The 16,942-nt window shown below is 42.2% G+C and overlaps 1 protein-coding gene across 1 annotated transcript in view; it reads left to right on the top strand.

Moving 5' to 3' along the window:
- The first annotated feature begins 258 nt into the window (after positions 1-258).
- kcnj5 (potassium inwardly rectifying channel subfamily J member 5) overlaps positions 259-16,942 on the top strand; it is a 29,356-nt gene continuing 12,672 nt past the window's right edge. Inside the window, exons 1-3 of the mRNA XM_061045903.1 lie at positions 259-539; positions 9,921-10,003; positions 12,161-13,034. Of these exons, the coding sequence (XP_060901886.1) occupies positions 9,941-10,003; positions 12,161-13,034 (937 nt within the window). The 5' untranslated portion in view covers positions 259-539; positions 9,921-9,940. The remainder of the gene's footprint in view (positions 540-9,920; positions 10,004-12,160; positions 13,035-16,942) is intronic.

Genomic DNA, 16,942 nt, shown 5'->3' with positions numbered 1-16,942 from the left:
CTTTTGCAGCACCCAGAAGGGAGCCATGTGGTGGATGTATACACACATACATACACACACACACAAACACACATACAAGGATGTTAGGCTCTGTGCACATAGGCATAAACACACACTTTTATAAAAGAGGCAAATCCTGAGAGACAATAGGTCCAATCTCTGTGTGGAAGTGAGATGAGAGGAGCATTCAAGAGAGAGAGCGCACATCCTCTCCATCTCTTCTCGCACCCACTCTGATTGTGCTGCTCTCTCTCTCTCTCTCTCTCTCTCTCTCTCTCTGTCTCTCTCTCTCTCTCTCCCTCCTCCTCCTCCAGATTCACACACACACATACAAACACACATGTACAGACAGACCCCCCTCTCACACAGGAGTAGATAGAGAGCGGTGAAGAGCAGAAGGAGCTGGTCGGCAGGAGAGAGGCAGGAGGGCTGTTGTTGATTTAACAAAAGCCAGGAAAGGAGTGCGCAGTCCTGGGGAGAGGAGCAGCTGTGAAATGCCTGGAAGGGAGCCTGCCAGCTACTCCTGCAGAGACCTGAAGGTAAGCCTTGTGCACCGCTGATGGATAAAGAAAAAAAGCAGAGATGGAGACAGAAAGAGGAAGAGGGGTTTTTAAAGCCACTGATGCATGGTACGACCGAGGCTCGATTGTACGAGCTGCCTCCTCTAGATTTTTCTGTGGATGGCATCGCATGCTGTGATTGCATTAGGTTGTTCCACATTAGTGCACAGCCACAAAACCCACCTGGGGGGGGCGGGGGGGGTTTGCCATATAAAGAGTGTGCATTAAGTAAGAGAGCCAGAAACAAGGTGTCGAGGAAGATAGCAAGAGAAGATGTGAGACAATGCAAAGCGCAAGAGAACAGCAAGAAGGGAAAGTGATGGTTGGGGAAAAGTAGCCAGATTACCCTCCTCCATCAGTTATAGCCTTTTATCACCAGCACATCTCGCCTTCTTTCGCCTTCTGTCACCGCAAGAGAAACATAGATCATCACCATGTATTTAATCGCTTCTCATGGCGGGGGGGCAGGGTAATCACAAAAAAATGCAGCTGATATCTCTGACGCAAGCATAGAGAAAGCCTGTCAACACTCCTGCTGCCGAGACTCATGTGCTGCTGCGCTGTGTAGTTCTCAATGCAGGAGTTTTACGAGTGCAGCAGGAGCAACACTGGCGTCAATGTGCATCTCAGTGTAGGTGTATGTGTGTGTGTGGAGGAGGGGGGGGGATCTTGTACCACCGACACACAGCGCAGTGTGTTTTGATGCGTTCAATAAGAGCAGGAGATAAAGCAGAGGATGTGGGGTAGTGATAGCTGCATGCAGTCTTTTCATGAATATTGTAGGCTACAACCAGAAGCAATGAGAGGAAATCATTTATATTGATTCCATGAAACACTTTGCCCTGAGCGGAGGATTAGGGGCTGCTAGCTTTAATGTGTGATGAACACCGCTGTTTTTCGTAAAGCTCCACTTCAGTGCACAACTGCTAGACGCGCATCTCAAAGAGTTGTTGCTGCAAAACTTTGATGACAATGCAGCAGTGGGCTAAGCCGCCACATCGAGCAGAGATTCCCCCCAAAGCTCCTGCCCCTTCCTGGTTTTTATCTTATCATCGGGGGGATGTCAAGACTGTGTCAAGAGTAGTGGACTCAATCATCATTTTTTAATGTCTGTTTTCTGGCACACTGGAGGAATAATTAGTGCGAGCCATCTCTGCTCTCATTAGCAGCCTGCATGTTTTTTTTGTTGCATATGGCACATTCTTAACACAAACTCATTGGAGGAAAAAGAGAAAAGGAAAGCCAACTCTGACAACAATTGCTTTAAAAGTCAAACCTGCCCATTTGCTCCACTTGAGGCTACCTTCTCCTCCGTAATCCATTATGAATCTGCTCACAGCTGGTTGAACCGTTATTGGCTATTTGAAGAGCGTAGGGGGGGAAGTGCGAACTGCTTAGATATAATGCTTTTTGATGGATGGCCTTTTGACCTTATTATCAGCTACTATCACTGTAGCTGCGACTCAACGCCTGCGTACCTCGCTCCCCGCCTGCTCCAGTATTATCCCCGTCCTGATCTCGCTAACAAGTGGACAAAGGAGGGCAAAGGGCAGATGTTGTTCTCAGCAGGATCTTTGGGGACTCTCTCAAAAGAGAAGTCACTGTGAATAATTAATTGAATGTGTTTATTTAGTCAAGACTGTGCGTCTCCAGGGGGATGTATGGAAGGCTCTGTTTTTCAAGCAGATCTAAAATTCTCTAATACCGCAGAGGCCCATTTGTGTCAAGAGCTTAGCCACGCGTGAAGATCTTTTTTTTTTGTATTTAGTGCTCTGGAAAATGTGTGAGCATGTCAAAGCATTACGTGAAAATGCTATATAGAAAATACCTTATTCATCCCTCACTATGGAATGAATTGCCATTTATATATTCTTCAGTTCTAATTTGTACTCTTCTCTCGTTAAAACATTTCTGGGTGTATGATTTAATATGCATTAGCTTTGCACTTTGTGAGCCACATATGAATGCAGCTCAGCCTCTTTGTATTTGCATGAAACACATGAGCAGCAAAAAAATATCCCACAATCTTATTATCCCCCTAAGGCAAATCACTCTGTTTATGCTCCTCATAAATCTGCAACCGATGCAAATCAAGCCTATGTGTGTACTGTACTTTAGAGTGTCAACAAAGACGTTTACGTGCATCAGATTTATGGTGAGGCCCACTCACTGATTCAGAAATGACTTCACAATGCATATATTTTTTACAACAGTCCTGTCACACATGATGTTGATCCAGTGCACGGAGCGGCTGCTTCAGCCTACATGCAGCACAAACACACCTTCGCCCTCTGTTTGGCAAAGAGATGACTGGTTCTGAGATCATTTCTTTGTTCTCTGTTTGTCTAGCACACTTATACTTACATAAATGGGCATGAGAGTGAATGTGCATATAGCATGCGCCATAATCCTCTGACATGAAGAGAACACAAAGGCAGAAATTACATCTGCTGGATCATGAACTTTTTCATTGCTGCTGCCTGTAAATGATAGTTTATACCTGCCATGTTGTTGGAATTAATGAAAGAAGGTTACTGGTTACTATAGATATCTAAAAACTTGTAATCTGTAACCGATTGCATTCTACTAACAGGGAAAATGCATTCAAGAATATGATGGCACCTGCTCTTATCTGTCAGCAGCATGCAGGTCATGTAGAATGGATTGGATTTTGAGAGTTTTTCTAGCTCCTGGCTTAGCCACTGGGGCTAAACCAGTCTTTATCTGGAGTTCTTTTAACAAAGGGGATCCCTTGTACTATTCATGAGGACCCCTTTGTCCAGACCATGGCCGAGATGTGTTGATGTCTCGCTGATAACATTCAGGTCAGGCAAGTTTAACGTCATTGCATGAAGGTTTATGTTAACTTACAGTAGCTGCAGGATGCATTCATTTGCATGTACTTGTAAATATCCCACCTCACATGTGGAAGGTGAATTTGATATGGTTTAGTTTCTCATTTAAAAAAGAAACATCTGTAGACGCTGCCATTTTGATTTTGCTGATTCTGCCCATCAACATTAATTTGCTTGCAAACTGCAGCTCACTGATATTCACATTGTACTCTGATTGATAAGATGGAAAGACAATCTAGCTTCACAATTTGTGCAAATAGAAGACTTCAAATCCATTCCATTCACAGATGTTGCTTATAACTGGAGTAAAATGACGATGTTGGAAACACTTTCAGGTAATAAACTACACCTGGGGGGAACTGTTTTTTAAAGAAGCATTTTAAAAAAGCAAAAATTCATTACCCACGAGGAGCACATTCTCATGAATTTGCAGCCCACTGACACAAGTAAAACATGAGAAATCCTGTTTGAGCAGGCATGTAGAATGACAGTGCTGATTTTTAAATTCAACATGTCTCCTCTTTTATATTGTTATTCTTTCATATAAATTATTTGCCGAGAAATTTTGGACATCACCATGCCTCACATCTTACACCACTGAGACTCACTCAGTCAGTGGCATCTGTCAGCAACAGAAGTTTAAGCTCATCGAGAAAGGACACCTTGTCAGGCAGAGCACTGAGCAAAGGGTGCATTACTCAGCTGCTTTTGCCAAACAAGCTGCTCTGAGGATTTTTTAATATGCAACTGTAGGGCTGTAATCTCATTTTGTCCTGATTTGGCATGTGATGACTATTGAGAAGGAGGCTCCTCGAAGGGACAATCACGGGGACACACTGAAGCATGTCAGGAATTCCAATCAAGACGATTTGACCTTTGGCTCCTCCAACATTCACCATGCGCTACCCGGCTCTGCAGCCCCGCCCCACCCTGCTCACGGCCTCCCATCTCGCCCCCCCCCCCCCCAATCCTCCCGTGCTCATCTGTCCTCTACAGCGAGGTGAAGCAGAGGATTAATGAAGCACAGGCAGTGAAGTTTGATGAAGAGGATTTAGACAAATTGATCTGATATACATACTTTGTTCATTTTCTAATTACTGTGGAACAATAGTGTCTATAATCCTGAACATATATCACTATACTCTCTCTCGTTCCAATTCAATCTTTTTGCTTAGCAATCCTTGCCTTCTGAGACAGCAAATGGAAAAAAAAAAAAAAGATTCTTTGATTTTTAAGCCCCATATCAAAGAGCAGGCCTGACAGAAATGCCTTGTAACAAAAAGAGACGGGGTGTCGCGGGCATGCTTTGACACTCACACATTATATTTGTGTCACATCTTCCATGCAAGGACAGTGGTTGAAGAGGGTGCTGTTTGGCTACATTGGGTGTTGTGGCTCGAATCCAATCCAGGTTCCACTCAGCAGAACTGTGACATTTTTTGCTTTTACAATATTTTTTTTGAATGTACTCATCTTAGTGGATGAGCAGAGCACATCTGAAAGAAGAAACATGTTTTTTTACTAGCTGCAATTGCTGAAAAACTGTACTATTTTTCCTCAGAATTGGTGAAAAACGTGTGTGTGTGTCCATGTGTGTGTGTGTGTGTGTGTGGGCAGGGGCGGGGGGGGGGTGGACATATCATTAAGGAAATTGTTTCTCCAGAGTGAGTCGAACGTCTCTGTGCAGCAGTGTCACTCCAGAGAAGGTCATCCATGAGAAGGACACAACTGGATACACTCAGCTCACTATCGGCATGATGGGTATAAGGGAGGGAGGGATGGTATGAAGTGTGTCTGTGTGTGTGTGTGTGCGTGTGTGTGCGTGTGTGTGTGTGTGTGTGTGTGTGTGTGTGTGTGTGTGTGTGTGTGTGTGTGTATGTGTGTATTTGTGTGTTTGCTGGGCCTGGAGCCAAATGAGCTAGGGACGTTTTTAGTCATTTGACCTGCCTGACCTCAAAGTGTCATAAGTGAGCGGAGATAGGGATGAAGGCATGTTATTTTATGGGCCAATCTTAGCCTGAGACATAATCATGAGGCCTGGTAACCATGACTCTTTGCTCTCACTCAAGGGGAAGAGTGAAGGAGGACAGGAGATCAGGGGAAGAGAAAGTTCTCGAGATTCCACAAGCCGACAAAACAGAGATGGACGATAAGCTGAAACAATTTCTCCAGAGTAGATATTTATCTGACGCACTGATTGGACAGATATAGCTGATGTTCTAATCTCTGCTGCAACCTTTGCCTTTCTTTTTTTTTTTCTCTTTCTCTTTTGCTTCTTCTTCTTCTTCTTCCTTTCTGCCTTTCTGCCTTTCTTTATGTTTGCCGATTTGTTTCTGATGTCAGCACTGTATTTGATGAACTGACAAAAAAAAAGAACTGCAAGCTATGACCTCGAAATCTATGGATGAGCGCCCGCTCACAGTCAGATTTGTATTATAAAACTAAGGAATATTGCTGAGTTTGCAAAATATTGCTGCCATTTGTAACCCTGTCGTGCTCAGCAAACATAAGCAGTATTGCGAGGTCAGAAGGAAAGGAGGGTTACTGAAATATGTTAAAGTTATAAATATGTACATGAAACTGCTTATTAGATTTTATTCCCAAAAAGTGAAAAATATCATTAAACCAAATTTGCACCCAACAGCTGCAGGCAGCACACTCAGCATCTGCAAAACAAGCACGTCTGTGCAAATCCATGCAAATAGTTTTTCCTCCACAGACTGGAAAAAAATTAATTGATTACCTACATATAATGGGAAATTAATAAAAAAAAAAAAAAGTCATTAACATAACGAAACAGTTTACAGTTTTGTTGATCAAGTGAGAATAACAATCTAGATTAGGACTATGTCGAACGGGCTTTATGGGACTTGTGATTAGTATTGATTTAAAATAAACCTCGGCTCAGCTGTCGGCCAGTTTTAACCTTTAAGTACTGCAAGTTTCTGAAGTTCTGCAAAAATGTAGAAAATTAAATCATGGAGCAAGTGCCGTTCAGTACACTATAGGCCCTGGGGGGGAATTAAAGAGCTTGCCACAGGTTGGAAAGGAAAAGGCCACATTTTGCTGCGCTCTGTGCACATTATTGTTCACAAACGTGCAATGTCAGCAAATAAGGAAATATATGTCCTGCAGGTATCCCTTAGGAGGGCGAGTTCCCCTTTCACTAGTACCCCTTTTTGCTTTAGGCACAACAGATGAGTGGGCTTGTTATCAGGACACGAACACAATTCAGCCAAAGCTTCCTGTCACTCTGCTGCTAACAAGATAAACACTTGTTACCCTCTTAAAGCGCTGAGATAGATAAAACACCCCAGCTGGTATCTATGTTCGAACACCTCTCATATGGGTCTTGTTGAGTCTGCTGCGGCATACAGACAACACAATCACAGCCCTCGCTGGAAATACACACAGGGTCTGGAGTTCACAAATCACCAGGGAGCCATGTTTAATTCATGAGAGAACCTAAAAATGAGTCAGAAAGCGAGACCTTGCAACATCTCTAATGTATTCGGCTGAGGTTTTTTCAGAAGCTTTGTGTGTGTGTGTCCCCGCCTCTGCTCTCCGTCTGTCTGTCTTCTCCCCCCTGCTCAGATGCCTGTCACGTCACTCTGCCCTTTGCTTTGGACCGTCAATGTCAACACCACATTCCTGTGTGGATCCGACTTGTGACGTGGTCCCCCTCCACACTCCTCCAAAGCTTGCCTTTTTGCATTCCCTCTCCTCACTTAGTCAGCGATCAAATATAGAGTATAGCATCAAGGACAGATGACAAAGAAATGTCAGATGTAGTTAAGGTCAGGAACAAGCAGCAGCTTGGTTGGTCACATGACCCTGTTCATCCCCAGTTCTTTGGTCAAATTATAAGTACTTGATTTTCAAACATCACCCGAGGGCTCTGTAACTTAATTGCCTCTTGTGGAGCTCCGGAGGTGTTGTGAGATTGCTGCTAAAGTTAGGACTTTATCTAAAGGTCCCACCCTTACACACACACTGACACCCCCCACAGTATGCAGCTGCTGTTTTTATATATCCCTCATTATTCAGGACACATTGAAAGTGTTCCTTTTCTACTCCTCCTGTCACTTTGTACCCGAGATAACAGATGTTTAAAAATACCAGTTTCGGCATACAACTCAAGCAGAGAGAAAAACTCTTTAAAATCACATCACACTGTCAAGCACATCACCTAGTTGCTCCAGTGATGCTAAAAACAGCCACTAAGATAATACATCCACTTGTTTTTCTATGCGATTATATCGGATTTCCTTTTTGACAGAAAGTATTTATTTGTCGGTCTGCAGCTGATTGAGAAAGCAATCCCTGCATCTGTTCAGAAACATGGGGGGAACTGCGTGAGATTGGTGCATCTGAATAGTGAGAGGTGTGTGTAGATGTGTGTGTGTGTGTGTGTGTGTGTTCATGTGGGCACGTGTAGTGGAAGCAAGTGGCCATGCTAGCATTAATGAGCTTGTTCTTAGAAAAAATGACGCTGGGAAAAAACACAGCAGCTGAGCCATGCACACAGTGGACGCTGCGTCATGTCCCATGTGAGTTTAACAGTTAATCCATTATTATTATAATAAAAGTGGAAATACTGCAACACATTTCACTTGTACTTTATGTAATTGGTATGTTGGGGATGTCTGTAACAATTTTCTCATATTTTATCTCTCTTTAAAGTTAAGAGAAGGGACAACAAATCCAGCTTGTCCTGCTTTTGAAAAGGCATTATAATTTTTCTTCTCCTCTTAGATCAACAACTTTCATCATGAGCTGATATTCCAACATGTATGTTTGAATATCTTCAAACATACTCAGTTTCTGAGTCAGTTTCTTAACTCAGTTTCATTAGTTTGTAGGCAAGCTCCAAGTCATTCATTGAGTTTGAGGGCAACGTGATCCATGGCAGTGTTGTACTGTTTTGTACCATGTGCAAGTAGACATTTGCTTATTAGCACTAAGCATAAAAGCATCGGTTGATTGTAATGTCATTAGTTTTAAGGCTCAGTCTTGACTAAAGTGTTGGTTGAACAAACTAGCACTGTCATAGAACCATGTTTCTAGCATAGCGGACATGTTTCCTAGATATGTTCAGAAATAATTTCCAACCTTCACAACAGAGTCCTAAGTCTCTGACTAGACTCTTCTCCTCTGTCGCCCCCCGGTGGTGGAATGAACTTCCAAACTCCATTGGATCTGCAGAGTCCCTCTGCACCTTTAAGAAAAAGCTAAAGACCCAGCTCTTTATGAACACCTACTAACTTAATGATGATGGTCTCCATATTATTGATGATGATGATGGTAATGACGATGGTTTTTGTTTGATAATGACGACTTATAAGATGGTTTCTATACTGATTAGAGCTCTCGAGAACTGCCCTCAATGTTGTGCTTTGCCTCTGGTCACTTCCTGTCAGCACCTGTGTGTCCAATCAGACTCAAAGCTGATCGTTTGCTCTTACTGACATTGTTCCCTTTTTTCTAGATCCTTGCTTGTGTTGTACTTACTCTCTGATGTACGTCGCTTTGGAGAAAAGCGTCTGCTATGTGAATTGTAGAATTGTAGAATTTAGATCCAACAAGCTAATTTATGGTAAAATTGTGAAACCACCATTACTGTCGAGGGGGGTGAACTGTAAACACAGAGAGTGAGAGCATAAAAGTAAGATCGACGATATTTGGCATATCATATTTCTTTCATCGACCTTAATCAATGTAAGAGTATTTTGCCTTAACTACCATTCATTTTTCAACACATTTTAATCAACATGACTTAATAAAAAGCTGAAGATATTTTCCATTGTGGGATTTTTTTTAACTCACATAATGGAAAAATCTGTGTAAATGCTAATTCCTTTTAGTAGGTTTAAAAAAAGCACCTGTTTTGAAAGTTCAATTTTGTCTTCGCTGATCCTCAAACATATAACAGCAACAATAATACCTCATTTGGATAAGAGTTGTTTCAACATAAATTAAACTCATGATACAATGCTATTCTTTAAAATGAACGAAGTAGGCACCGCAGCAGTACCAGCCTTTTCCATCTTCATGTACAGTATCTGTAAAAACTATACTGTAGACTCTTAATACCAAAAATACATTTTACAGCCAATAGAACTGCAACATCTCACTTTAAGATCTGACCTTTTAATGGGGACAGTTCAAGCAGCTCTCTGGTTTTCTGTTGGTTCTAATTATACCAACTTCCTCCTATTGACATATTGATTCATTGAAGTAGTTTAAATGACAGGTAGAAAATAATGTCCCTCCTGGGGTTGCTCTATACATCGACAGCACATTGTTAGTATAGAAATAATGTAAGCACTGCAAGAGGAAATGTACTGTGCATGCCTCTGACTCTTTGTACCTCTGATCCGAATTCTCTGGTTTAAGATTTAAATTTTGGTGATCCATGAATTTGCTAATATTAAGATTTAAAATAAATGTTTGTTTTAAAATCTGAAATTCAACACACAACATTTCTCTTTTTTATATCTTTCAGGTGTTGAGCTTCAGCTGAGGATGGCAGGAGACTCTCGAGTCCTCATGGACCACAACATGGAGATAGGAGTCACACCTGCACAGGTATACACAGCCACTTCTGGTCCAAGCTTTACTGATTACCACTTAACCTCACCACAGCTGTCTGAAAGAGGGAGACTTGAAAGAGACACTGTAAGAGATGGATGGGGTGGCCATTGAGGTTGACTGAGATATCAAAGGAAGACAACTGCTTTAGAAGGTATGGGGGGGGGGAGATTAGATAGGAAGAGCTATATCAGCAAAGTAAAACAAAAGAGCTTTAGAGAGTGATGTGATAAAATAGATAAAAAACAGATTATGGATCACAAAGAGTACAACTATACATACATGTCCAGCTCAGGTAGACATATTGTTCAGTTTACAGGTGAGATAGAAAGAGAAGAAAAAAGCCAACCCACTAAAGGATGCTTGGCTTGCACTGGTGATCTGTCCTGATTCCCCAGCTTATACTGTCTACCCAAGCGCATCCAAAAAAAAGCTTAATGAGAGAAAACACCCAGCGCCTGTACCACCACATGGTGAGAACTAATGAATTTGTTTATCGACCATCATCCCCACAGACAACATTGACTAAAAAAAAAAGGCCAAAGATTGGGAGGCCCTGCTTTGACAGCTTCTTCTATCACTCAATTAACCACATCTGAAATGACTCTTTGGGATGTCTTCATTTGAAAAGGCTTGTAGTGGTTGTAGTAATACAAAAAATACTAAATTTCATGATTTTGTCAGAGGGTAGATCCACTTCAGGGAACACAGACCTATCTTTGTTCTGATTATATATTTTGTCCAATATCCCTGAGCCCAACTGGTAATAAGGGGAGCCTGCTGACATTTAGTGAGTGCAATGTCATCATGCCACTAATTGTGATGTCGGTCAATAAGCATTGTCTTTCAATTCCTCTTTGTCGAAATGTCCCTTACACAGGGATCACTCAAATCAATATCTGAAAACTCAATACTGCACATGCAGGCCTGACTGACTAGGCATGGACACAGGGAAAGGGATGATACAGCACCTGACATCTCAAGGAAACCAAACAAACCTGTTTGACAGATTTGTATTATCCGGGCTGCACGATTGAAGGCACTGCAAGGATATTGTAGTGCCGAAGATTATTTCTTTTTTCTGGGCTGAACCGTGAGAGTGATCCGTTTTCTGATAGAGGAGAAGAGCAGTCAATGTAGCCAGGATAGGACGTTACTTTCCCCAGTTGATGTGAGCGACGACTCTGGAGAGAGATGGATCACAGGTGTCCGATTAGCAGCGAGATTCATAGGACACAAGAGGTGTTTTGTTTCCTCTGCACAATGCATTTCGATTATCCACTGAGATTGGAAGGTGTCTGGGTGCTGCCTGTGTGTCCTTTGTCTGTTTGAGAGGTGCCTGACGACTCTGTCTTCCTGTGTTTGTCCCTTTCCTGCTGTATCAAAGCGTGTGTCATAGGAAAGTAACTTAATAAAATTCTGTGCAGCCCCTGCAGGAATAAATTTCCGGGCTTTGCAGTAGTCATTGTTTTTCATAAACCTAAATGTTTAAAACATACAATATTAGAATCCTGCTTGTTTGTGCATGATAGAGGTTTTTTTTTAAATATAATACAGTGCGTGTGCCCAGGCATATGTCACTCTTTTTAAGGATGCCATAAGGGTCTTTTGGGAAAAAAGATGGAGGATCTGTTCCTATCCAGGCCTGCCAAAGTCCCAGAGGGTGTGAGGGGAGGGAACACAGGGGACAGGGGAGGGGGGGGAGGCAAGGCACAGCTGTGGGGACAGATCGCCTGGCTGGAGCCGCGCCAGCACAGACAAAGACCTGGGCGCCCTTGTGTTCTTGTTGTGTCCTTACTCTCTCTTTCTTCCCTCTATATAAATGTTGCATTCACTGACACCTTACAATGTCACAGTAGAGAAGCACAGAGTTACTGACTTTATAACAGCTCTTAATTTTATTTCCTTTCCCCTCGCCTGCTGCACACATGCAGTGTCGGTTCTGCAAAGGCCTGAAAGAAAATCTCATTAAGAAGGTTAACACCTACATCCTCTGGTGCAAACCCAATGCAGCTTTGGAGAAGAAGAAATATGAAAAGAAATTTGACTGTAAATTACACCTATGTGGAAAAACAATCTGACTGTTTTTGATCCCTCTCTTCGTCCCTTGACTTTGCCTCTCTCTCTCTTTTTTTATCTTTCTCGTCCACACAGGTTAAGAAGCTTCCAAAACACTTAAGGGAGGCTCAGATCTCAACAGAGCGAACTCACTTGATCTCTGACCCGGCGAAGAAGCCACGTCAGCGCTACGTCCAGAAGGACGGCAAGTGCAACGTTCACCACGGAAACGTGCAGGAGACCTACCGTTACCTCAGCGACCTGTTCACCACGCTGGTGGACCTGCGGTGGCGCCTCAGCCTCTTCATATTCACCCTGGTGTACGTGGTCAACTGGCTCTTCTTTGGCTTCCTGTGGTGGCTGATCGCGCTCATCCGCGGGGATCTGTGGCACGCCGACGAGGAGGGCTGGACCCCCTGCGTGGAGAACCTGAACAGTTTTGTGTCGGCCTTCCTCTTCTCCATCGAAACGGAGACCACCATCGGGTACGGCTATCGCGTGATCACAGAAAAGTGTCCTGAAGGTATTATACTGCTTTTGGTGCAGGCCATTTTGGGTTCCATCGTGAACGCCATGATGGTGGGCTGCATGTTCGTCAAGATCTCCCAGCCAAAGAACCGCGCCGAGACCCTGATGTTCTCGCACAAGGCCGTCATATCGGTGCGAGACAACAAGCTGTGCCTGATGTTTCGAGTCGGGGACCTGAGGAACTCTCACATCGTAGAGGCGTCGATCAGGGCGAAGCTGATCCGCTCGCAGCAGACCAAGGAGGGGGAGTTCATCCCGCTCAACCAGACCGACATAAACATCGGCTTTGACACGGGAGACGACCGCCTCTTCCTGGTCTCCCCGCTCATCATCTCGCACGAGATCAATGAGAAGAGCCCCTTCTGGGAGATGACAATGGCTCAAATAGAGAAGGAGGAGTTCGAGATCGTGGTGATCCTTGAAGGCATGGTGGAGGCAACAGGTATGGACTGCACGGGGAAGATCAAGGCATGAAATAATGAGAGGGGTGGGAGGTCGTAGACCGATTAATGGAGACAGACATTGATGAAATGTTTAATGCAGGAAGTGACTGAGTGGGAGGAATAGAAAGATGTCTAAATGGATGGAAAGAGAGGCGAGGCTGAAGAGGAAGAGGCAGAAATGAATACCTGCAAAAGATAATGCTGTAATGGATGGAGAGACACAGAGACTAACATTACTCCACAATAGGCTCCCTAAGTGATACATAAATAATATTAATGCATTTTCTTTTTGAGTTAGAACAGGTTTTAATGAGGAGTTTATTGTTGACACATGGTCCAAGCCAATTGTGACCAGGGCCAGAAATTCCCTTCTAACAACTGTCCATACCAAATGTTGAACTACAGATCTATAGTGAATGTATAAATAGCCTATCTGGCATTCATACATGGCTGATTAATCCTTATTTAATGTTGGAGCATAAGAGTGTGGGCGGCTGGGGTTCAGTTGGTAGAGTCGGTCGTCTCTCAACTGGAAGGTCGAGGGTTCAATCCCCAGCTCCTGCAGCTACATGTCCGATGTGTCCTTGAGCAAGAAGACACTTAACCCTAGGTGGTGTATGAATGTGAGTGAATGGGATTAGTTAATACTGATGGACACTTTACACAGCAACCACAGCCATCAGTGTGTGAATGTGTAGGTGTGACCTGCGGTGTAAAAGTGCTTTGAGTAGTCAGAAGACTAGAAAAGTGATGTACAAGTCCATTTACCATTCATTCTTTTCTTTATTTAAAGTTTTACCTCATTCGTTTTCATCTCCTATCACACAATATAATTTCCAATTTTACCCAGGACATGAAAACATAACAGCCGTAATTCTTTATTGAAACTGAAAATGGTGAGAACATTGTAGAACAGTTGGGGTTTGTTATATAAACATATATATATATATATGTATATATTGCACACTCTACGTCTTTCATTCATTCCTGCTAATGGACATCTCATCGTGCATTATCCCTTACAGTAAATCCTCATGACTAACATCCATAACTATGATTTATTTATTCAACATGAATTAACACTTAACAAACAAGACATGACAAATTCTCAAAGCAAAACAGACAGAGGGGCTTTAATCAGATTTTTTCTCCATGTTATCTTCCTGCTCTGACACCTCCTCCTCCAAATCACTTTCATACACTAATCACTATTATATCTGCTTCCTCATGTAAGAATATCAGATCAATGGACTCTTGCAAAGTAAGGCTTGCTGCCATAATCTCAGTCAATAAAATAGAAGCCCAGGTGCTTTTATTATCTTATGCCTTTTTCACTGTTTTGAGAAACCCCCCGTGACTCAGGTGCTTGTCTCTGCGAAAACCTGGTCACATGTGGCTAATGACAGCCTCAAGGCCCCCCTTAAACTCTGTCACTACTGTCCCATTTAAAAAATACAAAGAGACATGTTCTGTACATTTTCAATGTCAAAATCACCCCAAACCACCATCCTGAAAAATCTCAAACCTAAGCAAAAAAATAAGACTTGCATTGTTAGTAAGGAAAGATAATCTGCCACTGGGGCAAACAAACTTGACCTTTTAACTGTTTTTAAATGAGATGTGAAATCATATTTAGATAGCACATATAATTTAATGACACTCAACATGAAAATGTTTCTTGCCCCAGTGACAGATTTATTTTTGTACTTCTTACTGGCAATGCAGGCCTTATTTTTTGCTTTTTGTTTTAGTCAGATGTTTTTCTGGACTTGTCAGCTGAATGTGGCTTAACATAAGCGTAATGAGATACTTTTGATAAGAAATGAGACAAATGAGACAAATTTGTTAATATCTGAGTTTTTGCAATGCATTTTCCTTCATCTAATAAGGGTCTAATTTGACCCAGAACAGTGTCAATGTACAAACATTTCATTTGTATGTGTTTGGTTTCGTTTTAGGAATAGTCATCAAACGTTAGGCTAAAACAACGACATTGAGGGTGGTTTACTGTCAAATGTCACAACGGGTCAAATTTGACTCAAAGAGTATATGTCAGGGTTAAAGTGGGGGAGACAATAGAAAGCAGATCATGTCAGTACAGCCCTGCAAACGTTTTCTGTCCCACATTTCTTCTGTTGCTACTTCTTCAAGGTTATGTCTTTGATATTGTTTATTTCAAAATGAATGAAGTGTAGCTACCCACACTGCTGGTCTGTGTTTTGGGTAAAGGCCAAGCGGCCCTGGAAAGTGCTTACTTTTATTAAGAGGCAGATGTGACCAGGTGTTTCTGTAAAGTTCCACAAAGCTTCTGTTTTTTTAGCATGAAACTGGATTCAAGGCTGCGATAGGACAACGAGGCATCTTCCACATGACAATTAGGTTGTGATAAACAAGAAGGTTTCAGGCTATCCAAAGATGGCTGACAGCTACTGTAGCTATTCATTTGATATTCCAGCAGTTTAGTGAGGTATAGCTAGAAGGATTTCTTTTTGTATACAGCATTGTAGATAGGGCGGTTGTGATAGAGTCGTCTCTCATCCGGAAGGTCGAGGGTTCGATCCCCAGCTGGGCAACATGTCCGATGTGTCCTTGGACACTTAACCTTGAATTGCTCCCGCTGCTTCTGTGGTGGTGTATGAATGGGATTAGTTCCTTCTGATGGATGATACTACATAGCGACCGCTACCATCAGTGTGTGAACGTGTAGGTGTGACCTGCAGTGTAAAAGTGCTTTGAGTAGTCAGAAGACTAGAAAAGCGCTATATAAGCTCAAGTCCATTTACCATTGTAAGTGTTATTTGTTTAAATTCGTATTAAAATTTTAAATTCAATAAAGGAAACGTGTTGCTAATTATTTTATTTTGCATCCATTAATATCCATTAATGGCACACACTGATTGAGCGTTGAATCTTGTACACACTATTTTCCTTTTTTCTTTTTTTTTTATTCTAGCTCCTTAACGCGATCAGGCAAAGCTTTTGATGCATCGGAAAAATTTCTGCTCTATTTCATTTTAAATTTTCTTTCCCTCCAAAGCACCAGTCGTCATCACGTTTCCTCCTGGCGCTGCTGGATGCTTGACTCAGGCATTAAATCACCTTTCGCTTCAATTGCAAAGACCATGGCATCCTACAGGGGTCTGTGCTGTCACAGTCCATGACTGCTAGGCCAAGCTGACCGTCCTGTAGCTGGACCCCAGACCCGACACATAGAAAAGTGTTGGTTGTAAAGGGGCTATATTTTAATTTGTTGCCTCTAAATATATCACCACTGTCGGTCAGCAGGATGGTTAAGGATGATTATGAATCAGTCTCCTAGAATCATTAACATTTGTTTCTCAGGCACTTCTGCCCTCCTTCACACTAGTATCCCTGCTAGTTGGGCTATTCATAAGTCATCGGACACATCGTCATCACATATGCAATGCAGGTGGATATCTATATTGTTTAAAATGTATCATAAGTTTGATTTCTATACTGTCAATATATCTGTAGTGTCAAATAAGTAGATTTATTTTCAACAAAAAGTCATGTTTAATTTCACCACATATTTCCTCAAATACATCCACATACCTTTATTTAAAGCCTTTATTAAGATATTAAGTAGTGCAAAAAAACAAACAGTTAAGTTAAAAAAAAAAGGTTGGCCCAACAGTTTGAGTTCTTTGTTCTTACTGCTCTCTATAAATGAGGATCATGGATTGTTCCGCTGTATTTAGCATTTCATTAATCCACCAAATCAAATCATTATTTTTTGTCAGTTCTTGTGAGGCTGTTACATGATGCTCTTAACAAATAGTGATTACAGTGCAGTTTATTGTAATGTTTGTGGTACTTGTTCTGCAGTGCCGAAGGCTCAGTCATGCACGTCAGTGTTGCCAACACACGCATTGTTTTCTTTTCTGAT

This window comes from Labrus mixtus, chromosome 9, assembly GCF_963584025.1.
Source record: "Labrus mixtus chromosome 9, fLabMix1.1, whole genome shotgun sequence".
Taxonomy (NCBI): domain Eukaryota; kingdom Metazoa; phylum Chordata; class Actinopteri; order Labriformes; family Labridae; genus Labrus; species Labrus mixtus.
The sequence above is the reverse complement of the archived record's forward strand: the minus strand, read 5'-3'. Positions and strand labels throughout refer to the sequence as shown.